This window comes from Falco biarmicus, chromosome 5 (assembly GCF_023638135.1).
Source record: "Falco biarmicus isolate bFalBia1 chromosome 5, bFalBia1.pri, whole genome shotgun sequence".
Taxonomy (NCBI): Eukaryota; Metazoa; Chordata; class Aves; order Falconiformes; family Falconidae; genus Falco; species Falco biarmicus.
Genome location: NC_079292.1, coordinates 54,360,075 through 54,372,215, shown reverse-complemented (window position 1 = coordinate 54,372,215; position 12,141 = coordinate 54,360,075). Strand labels below are relative to the sequence as shown.

Genomic DNA, 12,141 nt, shown 5'->3' with positions numbered 1-12,141 from the left:
ATTAATTAATCAGCTTTTTTTTTTTCTTTTGTGGGTACGACATACTCTGGCTTTGTTTCTCGTGTCTAAAACAACGATCACATGACTTTTTTGTGTTTATGGGACTGAGGTGCCGAGACAGGAACTGATTTTCGTGTCTTTAATGTGCCCGTGACAAAAAGTAGATTGTTTCTTCTGCCTTCAAAGATATGTCATGTGTTTGTTAATTTTCTTTGACTTAATCTTCATTGATACGTAATATCTCAAAGTATTCCTTTTGCTGTTTTTCTTCATGTAGTTTTACTTTTTGAACATATGATATTTTTAACTGTAGTTCTACAGCTGCATTCATAAGCAGGGGCACATAATTTTAACAAATGGTAGGTATCATTTTAATCATTTTTAGTCATCTCAAGTGTCCAAATGTTTTGGGAAATGCATGGCAACTTCCTGTCTCTCCTTTATCCTTTCCTTTTACCTTGTGGCTTTTCCAGTAGTTATTTTATCCTGTAGAAATGTGACCCACATATTGACTGTTACTCTAAGTAATAATAAGGCCTTCTGATTATAGCACCATTCAACAATTAACAACCTAGAAAACTTGCAGGTATAGACAGCAAGATATGCAGCATATAACATAATTATGTTTAATATTGCAACCTCAGCAACTAAAAGGTCTACAGTAACTACCCATAACCATAAAACTTGACTTCTCAAATGTGATTCTAAGGCACATCATGTGCTTTAGAAATTTTCCAGAATAACCACAACGACTAGACAGTTCTGCCTCATCATCAATATATTTGTAATAATTCCTAAGGCTATGTACACAGTGTCTTCTGTTGATGCTCTAGTTGTTCTATAACTTTTTCTTGGACTTCTCCTTGGTTCTTTTCTCTGTATTCCTCTGTGTGGAACACATCAGACTAAAACAAAGTAGCGTTCAGACACCAATCTGAATCTCCAGCAGTTATCCTACTATGCTTAAAATCTACTTCTTTGTCTCTGCTTGTTTGCTTTGTTAAATGTTTTTTTGTTGGTTTTTTTCTAAGCTTTTGGCATTGGCATGGTGTACTCTGTAAGCCCAAGATAATACACAGGTTTCTGACTTCTTCAGACAACTGGTTCTCTAGCGTTTCTGGCTGAAGAGGCTTCAGAACGTGGGATAATTAAAGTTAAGATACTACTCAAAAAATCCATTTTTATTCTTGAAGCCCATTTAGGCAACAAGTACAGATGTAAAAGAATTGTCTTTCTGACTCAAGATTTCAGAATAAGAAGGAGCATTTTCCAGAAAAATCTGTGCAGAGCTCACCCAGGAGATGTAGTAGCAAAACACTGACAGCAGCTTTGCCTTTATGTGTTCTCATTGCCTCCTAAAAATTTCAAGCTGGAGCAGTTACTCCTGTTTGTTCATACTGTTTGGTAATATGCAGTATGCTGGTGACTCCTTCCAACACTGACATCCTTGAACTGTTCTAGGGCTGTTCTTGAAGCCTTTTTTGTTCCCTCCTATCAGACTTAGGTTTCCTCACTCTGAAGGATTATTTCTTATGGATGCTCCCAACCTTTGGTCAGTCACTAGAAAGTCCAGTGTTACTGAAGGGGAATGGATGATGGGTGACTGGATGTTAACAAGTTCCCATCCGTTTCCTTTAGTGAACATGTTTTTTTAGACTTCTGAGAGAAATATGTATGTCTACATTTCTTTTACATATATCCTGTCTAAACAGTGCACTAAACTCAGCTCTTCTGCCATCGCTGATAAGGTTTCCACAATCATTCCTTTCCAAGAACTCTAGTTCCCTTTATAAATATCTTCTAACCTTCTTCCTACTCCCATCCCCAGTTATTTTGCCTTCAGTACTGTCCAGCTGTATCTCTTTGTGAAGGCAGCACACACCACCACACTATACCGGGAATGACTGGCATTTAGTTATTACTGAGATATTTTGGTTTAACAGATTTTTTTAGCTGGAAGGCTAAAACAAAGCAGTAGTTGTCCAGTTCACAAGTAACTACTTTTCCTCACTGGGAGTTCTAACCTGGATTTCTTTCTACTCTGTAGCTGATCTTTAGAAAACTTACTGGAACTGAGAATCTGTGAGACTTGGATCAACTGCCATTTTTGTTGGAAATGATCAACAGATTTAAAAGGATTAACATGGGGAGGAGGGTGTTTGCACAAGTGGTTTTGGTTTTTTTGGGAGGAGAGGTGCTGCATTTTTAATGCCTCTGCTTTCTGGACCTATGTACTTTACATTGCTGATATTGCCCTTTGTTATTCTAAATTTTGTCTTTCAGAGCAGTGTAACAAGAGCAACAGCCTTTGTCTGCTATTGTGGAGAGAAAACTGGTGATCCTACACCACACTGTCCCCAAGGGGCATGTCAAATCATGGACTTTCACAGGTGTTCATCAGAAGTCCTGTTACCAGGCAGAGGTGTTCTCAGTGAACTGCTTTTCCAGGTAATGTTTATGACAAAAAAAGGTAATCAGGTTCACAGTGTAAAGAGTTAAATGTGTAAAGATGGGCCACATTGGCTTCTCTTCTCGCTTTACTGAAAAAGAGAGAACTACTTTTCTTCTCTTGAAAAGGCAGAAAGAGCTCCCTTCTGTCTTACCAGATTTTCTCCAAGCTAGATTGAGCTGCTGAAGACAGCTGTGGGGGAAGCAGAGCAAATAGGAGATGGATGAGCATCTATCCCATTGCTGTTCCTGATGAGGAGGAGCAAGGGTGGTGGTGGGGCAACAGACGTTAAACCAGAGATCCACAGCATCACAGAGGCAGCATGATGAAGTTGCTCAGCACAGGTGGCTGCCTTTGTCTCTCCAGTAGAGTTGTTGAGCACAAGAGAAGCATTTGCAAGCTAGCTTTACTGGCTAGGAAAGAGAAAGGTCCCACCCTTTCCTTGCCTGGTTCCCTTTGTTGAGACAGCACTAATTTGTATGTAGGCTGGAAATCTTTGTGAATCCAGAATTCTGCCCAGCAGGGTAAAGGGGGGTGGGGTGTGTGTGTGACACGACAAGAAAAGGGAAAAAAAAGAAAAAGCAGAAGTATAATCAGCCTGGTGAGGTGATAGGTCTTTTTATTGCTTGTGCTGGTATCCAGAATCTCTTTCTAACAATTAGTTTTGGTTTGGTTTTAGCAGTGTTACCTACCTTAAACTACATTTACCTGTGCCAGGTAGGTTTCTTGTATAGGCCCCATACTGTCTGTCTCCTCTGATACCAAAAAAGTCTAGACTTTGAATGGCCCTTAAGGGTTCTCTCCTGGTTTCAGCTGGGACAGAGTTAATTTTCTTCTTAGTAGCTGGTGCAGTGCTGTGTTTTGGATATGGTGTGAGAACAATGTGGGTAACAGATGGTTTTAGACGTTGCTAGGTAATGTTTATACTAAGTTAAGGACTTTGTAGTTTCTCAGGCCTTGCCAAGAAGGTTGGACAGGGCACAAGAAATTGGGAGGGGACACAGCCAGGACAGCTGACTCAAACTAGCCAAAGGGCTAGTCCAATACCATAGAATGTCATGCTCAATATATAAGCCGGGGTCGGTGAATCGCTACTGGCTGCACATTGCTCAGCAGTGTGTTGTACATCACTTCTTTTTTTTTTCTTCCTTACTTTTGGATTTTGTTCCTCTCCCCTTCTCCCTCCTTCTCATTAGATTTTTTTAATTATTATGCTGTTTTGTTTTGGTTTGGTTTATTTCAATTATTAAATTGTTCTTATTGCAATGCTTGAGTTTTACAGTCCTTCCCAATTCTTCTCCCTATCCTTCTGCAGTGAGCAAGCAGCTGTGTGGTACCTAGTTAAACCACAACACGTTCCAAAAGGAAATAGCATCATTATAGCACTGGGTATTTGATACCAACTTACCCAATCCTAGCTTCATTCAACCACAAATGAAGTTGAACCCTTTAAAAGTGTATTTTAGTGCTCTAATTTGTTGATGAATGAGTCTATAATTGTATCTTCTAATGTCACCATACAGCATTTTAATAAAAAAAAAAAATGCCAGTACATCAGAACTCTTAATGGTGTTAAATTGTTTCAGTTGATTACAGATTGTATTTTCTTCTTGCACAAGTCAAATTAATATGAAAATAGCTTCAACTTCTGATTGATCATAAATTCAAAATGCAATTTAAAATCCACTAGGATTATCTTGGGTTTGCCTTAAACACATTCATCCAACATTTATTTCATCTCAAAAGAAGTCTACGTTCTTTGAAGATACAAATTAAATCAGAACTTCCATCTCATTTAAAGTCCTGAAAAACAAGCCACGGTCTGTGGGACAGAGAAATTATTCAAACAATATTAATAATGCTTCGTATTCCAGATCCTCTATATGTATTCTGGTTATATTTTTTCGCCTTTATATTTAACTTGTGGCTGTTACAAATGCAGGCTATTACATAAGGTATGCAGGTATATTTCTTGGAAGGAAAAAAAGAGTAGCAAAACCCTTTACAATTTTCTCTAGGTTTGGGTTTTGTTTTGTTTTTTCTTTTCTAGAGTAATTGCTGATAACTACATTTTGTACGTAAAAATCCACCGGAGCAGGCAGCTTCAGGAGACCCGGGAGCTCAGATGCTCCGAGGTGACCCCGGGGGCAGGGCGAGGCCCGACAGCAAGAACGAGCTTGGCCACCGAACTGAGGGATTGAAAGAGATCAATGTGATTGGCTGACAGCGTTCGAATTATTAACCAATAATAGCGTGGGATGTAAAAGTGACCAATTACAAAGCTGTTCGTACGATTGTAGACGTCACTGAGTCCATTATCCAATAGAAGCGCTGATCGCTGAGGCTAGATATTTGCATAAGGTTCCTATAAATATAGGAGTAATCGCATTATCGGACATTTCGGTGCTACAGAGCCAGCGCGCAGCTTCAGCTATGCCCGAGCCGGCTAAATCCGCCCCCGCGCCCAAGAAGGGCTCCAAGAAGGCGGTGACCAAGACGCAGAAGAAGGGCGACAAGAAGCGCAAGAAGAGCCGCAAGGAGAGCTACTCGATCTACGTGTACAAGGTGCTGAAGCAGGTGCACCCCGACACGGGCATCTCGTCCAAGGCCATGGGCATCATGAACTCCTTTGTCAACGACATCTTCGAGCGCATCGCCGGCGAGGCCTCGCGCCTGGCGCACTACAACAAGCGCTCCACCATCACCTCGCGGGAGATCCAGACGGCCGTGCGGCTGCTGCTGCCCGGTGAGCTGGCCAAGCACGCCGTCTCCGAGGGCACCAAGGCTGTCACCAAGTACACCAGCTCCAAGTAGAGTGTCTCGGACCGTCACTTCAAACCCAAAGGCTCTTTTAAGAGCCACCAATTTTTTCAGATAGAAGGGCTGAATACTACTTTTCTTGGGAGGTAGGAGGTATGTAAACAGCCTGTTTGCACATAATTTGAAAATTAAGTACTTTCAAGTGGCTGAAACGCGACTACTTAATTTTAAGGGTGGAGGGCTCTTATTTAACAGTTTGTGCTCACCTTAGAGTTGTACTTGTTTCAAGCTTAGGATTTCTGGTCTTGAATCTGTCCTAGTGTTTTGCTAATTCTGCTTTCAAGAGTTCAGAGTCCTTGGGGGGAAGGTAGGTAACATTTCATTTTCTAAGGGGTTTAATTCCTCTTGGTAAGTCCAGTACAAAATGCTAGCTGCTATTAAGAATTCTGTGCGCTGTACCTGTTAAATAAAAAATAATTTTTATTTTGGCCTCCTCAGTGACTAAATATTTCGAAAGCAGTTTCTGAAGCAAGTTTTTCAGGTGTTTGCAGTTCGGTTTCTTTGTTTTCTGAACATTCCACTGCACCCGCCCCTATTTTTTTATTTTTTTTCTTCACTGTAGTTGTGTGTACTCGAGGCAACGGGCAAAGATTTTTCTTTGCGAACATTTTGCGGTTTAAAACGCCAATTCCCGAAGTTGCGCAGGAGTTGGTACTTTAAAAAAAAAACAACACTAAAGTTATGGAAGTGAAGCTGGGGGCGGTTGGTGATGTGCAAGGTACCCAGGGTCTGAGTATGGGGCATGGGGCCGCAAGTTCGTGCGAAAGCCAATTTCCGCCGCAGAGGCTAGGCTGCCGCACAGGGCAGCCTTTCGCTGCGGGGCCAAGGCAGCAGCAGGGCACGGCGCACGCGTGTCCCCATCCCCGCCCCACACCGCGCCCGGCCCCGGAGCCCATCCGAGGGGGGAAGGAGAGCCGATGCGGCGCCCTACGTAACCCGCGCGGGGGACGGCCCCGGGAACAGCCTCAGTGTGAGGGGGAGCGGGGTGTCACCGGTCACCGCCCCACGAGGCGGTGCCGCGAGGGGAGGGCGGGGCTGGAGGGTGGAAGGGGCCAATCCGGGCCCAGCGCGGGACTTTTAAACTCCCCCGGGCCCCGCAACCAAGGGGTGCTCGCTGGCGCGCGGGGCTGCCCGTCGCTGCTCTCGGCTGTGCCGGTCAATTAAGAGGGGGCGGGGCAAGTGCCGCCGCTGCCGCGGAGCTGCCGGACTGCACGTAGAAGACACTTCCTCTTTAAGGAAGCCCGGCTCTCCCATGAAGGCTGTACCGCACGTTTCGAAGATGGTAACTACCCTACTACGGCATCAATTACTACTAAAACTTCCTAAGATTTGGTTTAGCTGCTAGGATTACCATAGTGTTCCAGCTCTTTTTAAGAATAAGTGGGTGGCTCTTAAAAGAGCCTTTGGGTTTATTTAAATGAGTAGACTCTCTATTCTGAGTCGTCTTACTTCTTCTTGGGCGCCACCTTCTTCGCCTTGGCTGCTTTGGGCTTAGCTGCTTTAGGCTTGGCTGCTTTGGGCTTCACCGCCTTCGCTTTGGCCGGGCTCTTCGCCGCTTTCTTGGGACGGCCTGCCTTGGCCGCTTTCTTGGGGCTCTTGGCTGCTTTCTTGGTCGCGGTGGCCGCCGGCTTCTTGGCTTTCTTGGGGCTTTTCTTCACTGCTGCCGCCTTCTTGGGCTTCTTAGCGGCGCTGGCGGGCTTCTTGGCAGCCGGCTTCTTGGGCTTAGCTGCCGGCTTTTTCTTGGTTGCCTTTTCTTTTGTCTCACCCGGTTTCTTATTCAGCTTAAAAGACCCGGAGGCGCCGGTGCCCTTGGTCTGCACCAGGGTGCCCTTGTTGACGAGGCTCTTGAGCCCCAGCTTGATGCGGCTGTTGTTCTTCTCCACATCGTAGCCGCCGGCGGCCAGCGCCTTCTTGAGCGCGGCGAGGGAGAGCCCCTTGCGCTCCTTGGAGGCGGACACGGCCTTGGTGATCAGCTCGGTGACGCTGGGGCCCGCGGGCTTGCGGGCCTTGGAGCCGCCCGCCGCCTTCTTCGGCTTCTTGGCGGCGGCTTTCGCCCCGGGAGCAGAGACAGCGGGAGCGGCAACAGGCGCGGTCTCCGACATAGTGGCAGCTGTCGTCCACGAATCAGGGGAAACCACTGGGCCTGGAGCAAGTCAGCGGCCTCATATTTATAGAGAGGAGCCGCGCGGTGATTGGTGCGTTGCAGAGCCCGCCCCGCTGCACGGCAGAAAGGTCCCTTCTCCCCGCTCATTTTGTGTTTCTTAGGAGTCAAAAAAGCCTGTTTTTATCAGAATTTCTGCCACCAACCCCCCCCCAGTTCGCAGCGGCGTGGAAAAGAAAGACTGTTGTTCCCCTCTGCAAAGTTTCCCCTCGAAGAGGCAAAGGGTGAGTTAAAAAAGAGGCGATAAACCCCGAGTCCTGGACCTGGACAGACCTCCGGAGACAGAAACTTTTGTTTTTCCTTCTAAATAAAATCCGCGATGTGGGCAACTAAATATCCAGAGTAATTAATTATTATTCTTTAAAGGGTCTTCTCTTAATCTGAACTGAAAATCAGGAATTTGAACCGATATTTTTATCGCAAATTGATTTCAAAGAGGAGGAAGTAACACAGGCTCATCCTGAGCACTGAATATGGATTAGAAATTAGCTTCTTTGTCCAAAATCCTTTACCCCTTTCAAAATAATTAAAATAAATTAAATTAGTGCATTATGCAACTAAGCAAGAAGCAGATTAAAGTTTTATGAAGGGCTGTTTTTGTCCCAGAAGGAGATGACTTTTTACAGCATAGCAGCTTGTACTGTGTTGCTCAGTGAGCACAATGCAGACATGGTTCCCCAGTGCTCTGCTGCAGAAATATTAATTTTCTTAATAAATTAGGAGACGTAAGAACTGAACACGGCCAGGTTTTGTTAAGAATTATAATCAGTGCCCCATCATTTCATAATTCAGCAGTGTTTTTACTTTGATACAGCCTGATTGGTAAAAATCTGAGTCATCATTATCTAAGGAGACACTGCTGCTGCTGCTTTTTCCATACTTCTACACAATCAAACTTGCTCAAGTTACCAGTTACGGCTCCCCTTTCACAGCAGATTGTGAAATATTCAGTTTCTTTAATGTCCAGTGGCGGGATTTAGGCACTGGAAGTAATACTAAAAATAGTATATCCAACTGATGTATCTGCTATACTAAAACAACTGGCTGCTGGCAAGTAGGGGAAAGTCCTCATCTGCACTTTACTAAGACCATGCTTAAAGAAATAAATGCTTGCTTTTTTACAGAAACAGAGAATTAAAACAAGTATTCTCTGATATTTTTATTATTTCTTATAAGCCTTTTTTTACCAAAGGCCTGCAAAATGCTTGCTACCTCTTGCTACTGTAACTGTCAGCGGTACTAACATTTTGTTCAGTTATGATGCGAGTAAAATTATGTTTTCAAATGTATAATAATTAAATTATGTTTCTTAACCTATGACCACTGATTTTACGTTTCTATTTCAAAATCTTTATGGTAATGTTCAGCACTATGTTGAAGGTAGAATGTAAAATGGCAACAGTCATTTTTCCCCTTAAATTGCCTGTCCAGCGTTCACTAATTATTTTCAACCCATTCAGATTTCAGGCAGAAAAAGGGCAAGGCAGCTCAGACAAAGCAATGAGAAAACCCCATAGAAAATTAATAATTCCAAATGTCTGTCTTTTGTAGCAAGTCTCCAGGTCAAAATATTGGGGGGGGAAGGGGGGCAGGGCTGTTTTAAGACACATCAGTGAGTTACCCCAACTTCACATAGAGCTAAGCTGAAAAAGGAGAGGCCCGCTGGGCCTGTGGGCTCCTTGCCATAGAACTGAACTGCCTCTCTGGACCCTACCACACCAAATTCCTTTCACATGGCATAAATCTGGCAACAAGAACTTTTGGAGTTTCTAAACTTGAATCTCATTTTAGAACGCAAATATGACACATCCTGTTGTGAGATTTTGGTTATGAGGATTGAAGACTTTTTTCCTAAAATTACAGCTCCTTTTATGACAAAGTGGGTGGCTCTAAAAAGAGCCTTTGGGTTACTTTTGAAGTAGGTCTGCTCCTCAAGTTCGGAGTTTATTTGCTCTTTGCCTTGTGGCTGTCGGTCTTCTTGGGCAGCAGCACGGCCTGGATGTTGGGCAGCACGCCGCCCTGCGCGATGGTCACCTTGCCCAGCAGCTTGTTGAGCTCCTCGTCGTTGCGGATGGCGAGCTGCAGGTGGCGGGGGATGATGCGCGTCTTCTTGTTGTCGCGGGCCGCGTTGCCCGCCAGCTCCAGGATCTCGGCCGTCAGGTACTCCAGCACGGCCGCCAGGTACACCGGGGCGCCGGCGCCCACCCGCTCCGCGTAGTTGCCCTTGCGCAGCAGCCGGTGCACGCGGCCCACGGGGAACTGCAGCCCGGCCCGCGACGAGCGCGACTTGGCCTTGGCCCGCGCCTTCCCGCCCTGCTTCCCGCGGCCGGACATCGCTCTCGACGATCTCCTTCAACCACCACCCCAACGACGTTGCAATACGCGTCACTAGACCCCGCGCCCGGCCCCTTTTATAGCGTCCCCGCGCGCCCCGGCCTGCTTTCTGATTGGTCGTAGCACGCTCTCTCTCGCTCCGACCAATGGGGCTGCGGATCCAAATCCATCCAATGGGGGAGCGGGCGACCGGCCCGCCCCGCCGAGCTGCCCCCGCCCGCCAGCCGGCAGGGGGAGGGGGACGGGCTGGGCGCTCCCGGCGCGGTGGGGCCAGCGCCCACCCCTGGGCGGGGATCCAGCCCCACCGCCCACCGCCTCCGCTCTGCTCCTGGCTGTGTTCGGCTGCGCAGCCCGACAGCCGTGACCCCAAGACGCGCTCCAGAAGGCCATCTTAGAGGGAGACGGGTCCTCGCCTGCAGCGGCCTTCCAGGAACGGGGGGAACCTCTCCTGATGCCATCGTTGTTGTTTTAGAAATAATTCTGTATTTAGAACCTCAGAAATGCTACTACAGGATTACTTTGTAAAAAAGTACTATCATTACAAAAGAGAAACATTCCTTTTGGTAGGACCACTTGCAACCCAGCACTACTGATAATGTTTAGAAACTAGGCAGGAACATGTAACAGGATTTTTCTCTGATTCTGGAAACAAATGACTCATATTACTGTAATCAGACTAATACAGTATTACTTGCAAGGCTATTCTGCAGAACATTAGAAGTCAGGCTGTCACACTTTTACTCAAACTGGAGAATATCTCACTGCAGCAATAAGCTGAAGCGACTTCTTCAAGATTCAGAATGTTTGTATGAGATCCCTGGTCCTTTTTCCTCCATTGCACTAATTACCCATGGTTTCTCTTTATTCCCTGGCAACTTTTTCTCGTTCTTCCATATATTTTGAGTATGGACAGACCCTATCCTTGTCTACAGCCATGAAGGAACGTTCACCCTGGACTTAGCCACATCCTTGTGCTACCTCAGTGTTGCATGGCAGGCTCTTCCTCCATTTTCCCCACAGCATGGGATTCTGCTCATTTCCATAAATTCCAGTTGTGTGATTTTTTGTTCCTTAATGTTTTTGCACTCTAATATGTGGGTTCTTCTTTGTAATGCACCCCAGACCCTATAATACAGATATGATGCTAGTATTGTCATAGTTCAGGGAAAGACAAAGATATGACTCCCACCGGGCCATCCATGATAGCCTACCAAAAAAAACCCCAACAAAACAAAACAAAACCAAAACAAAACAAAAAAACGACGCCAAAAGACAGTATTTCATCTAAACATTGCAACTCTGAGATCAAGAGAGAACCACAGCCTTCTTTCCAGAAGGGTACAATAACAGGAATTCCGATCAAAACTGTTCAGTGTATGCCAGTTGCAGCAGGAAAATTATAAACAAGGCAAAACAAAAAGAACTTTATAGCACACACAAAGTACTGCCACAGCTTGTTTCTGGGTAACTAAGACCAGCTCCCCGTTCTGAAGGTTCAGTAACATTTAGAAAGCATCTTTCCTTAGTGGTATCATTCAATGGATTGTGCAAAATTCACTAACCTCAAGAGTCTTCTATTTCCATCTTTATGCAGTCACTAATTTTCAATGATGCGCTGGGCAAGTCACATCACATCACTGCAGCTCCATCCCCTCCCAGTCCTTTTCCTCCCCATGATAATTTTTTCTTCTGTGAACACTACTCAGGACCACACATGAAAAATGTGACCACAAGATGAAGGTGGTATTACAAAGAATCCCAAAGCTCTATATGACAACACAAAAACCAAGAAGAAATTGGCCTGGGATTATGTTACCAGTTATCCAGAGCTGAAAGCGTCTGTTCTGGAGCTGTAGAGAAGATAGCATTACAGGATTGTGTCCATGACCCGTGCCATCATAAACTAAATACATAATTGTTTCTACAGGCTATATTGAAACACAGACTATTCTTGAATATGCCACGAGCTTTCTATTGTGTTCTTTTCTCCCCCCTAAGAAAATAATTTCTATTTAAATACTAAACATTGATTCAACTCTCCCTCCTCCAATTAAATTAACAGTATGTTAAATCTATATACACATGTATATCTATTCCACACACTTTCTTATTCAATCCCTTTTTTATGGGTGTTGGGGTACTGAGACATGGTAGACACTAGGGAGCATTGTCCTATTTTTTTCTTGGTAGAAGTATGTATAAGAACAAAACCTTTGATAATTAAATGGATGTTCAGCCAAAGCAAATTTCATTGACCTGTTCTTTTTTAAGGATTCCACTCAGAGTCATTATCAAAGGTCAAAGATTATACACTTGTATAAAGAGAAAAATATATCTAGTTGATTAAAGTATTGTCATTTAGTAATGAAATTGCTTT

General features: G+C 44.8%; 3 protein-coding genes across 3 annotated transcripts; 1 reads left to right on the top strand and 2 right to left on the bottom strand.

Moving 5' to 3' along the window:
• Positions 1 to 225: 225 nt before the first annotated feature.
• LOC130150478 (histone H2B 1/2/3/4/6) lies at positions 226 to 5,692 on the top strand. The gene is made up of 3 exons (XM_056341474.1): positions 226 to 359; positions 2,284 to 2,448; positions 4,500 to 5,692. Exon 3 carries the CDS (start codon positions 4,883 to 4,885, stop codon positions 5,261 to 5,263), a length of 381 nt encoding a protein of 126 aa, XP_056197449.1. The 5' UTR covers positions 226 to 359; positions 2,284 to 2,448; positions 4,500 to 4,882; the 3' UTR covers positions 5,264 to 5,692.
• A 958-nt stretch (positions 5,693 to 6,650) lies between these two features.
• LOC130150460 (histone H1) lies at positions 6,651 to 7,413 on the bottom strand. Its single transcript, XM_056341455.1, has one exon. It carries the CDS (start codon positions 7,369 to 7,371, stop codon positions 6,715 to 6,717), a length of 657 nt encoding a protein of 218 aa, XP_056197430.1. The 5' UTR covers positions 7,372 to 7,413; the 3' UTR covers positions 6,651 to 6,714.
• A 1,897-nt stretch (positions 7,414 to 9,310) lies between these two features.
• LOC130150477 (histone H2A) lies at positions 9,311 to 9,800 on the bottom strand. Its single transcript, XM_056341473.1, has one exon. The coding sequence runs from the start codon at positions 9,762 to 9,764 to the stop codon at positions 9,375 to 9,377; it is 390 nt and encodes a 129-aa protein (XP_056197448.1). The 5' UTR covers positions 9,765 to 9,800; the 3' UTR covers positions 9,311 to 9,374.
• Between the last annotated feature and the right edge of the window lie 2,341 nt (positions 9,801 to 12,141).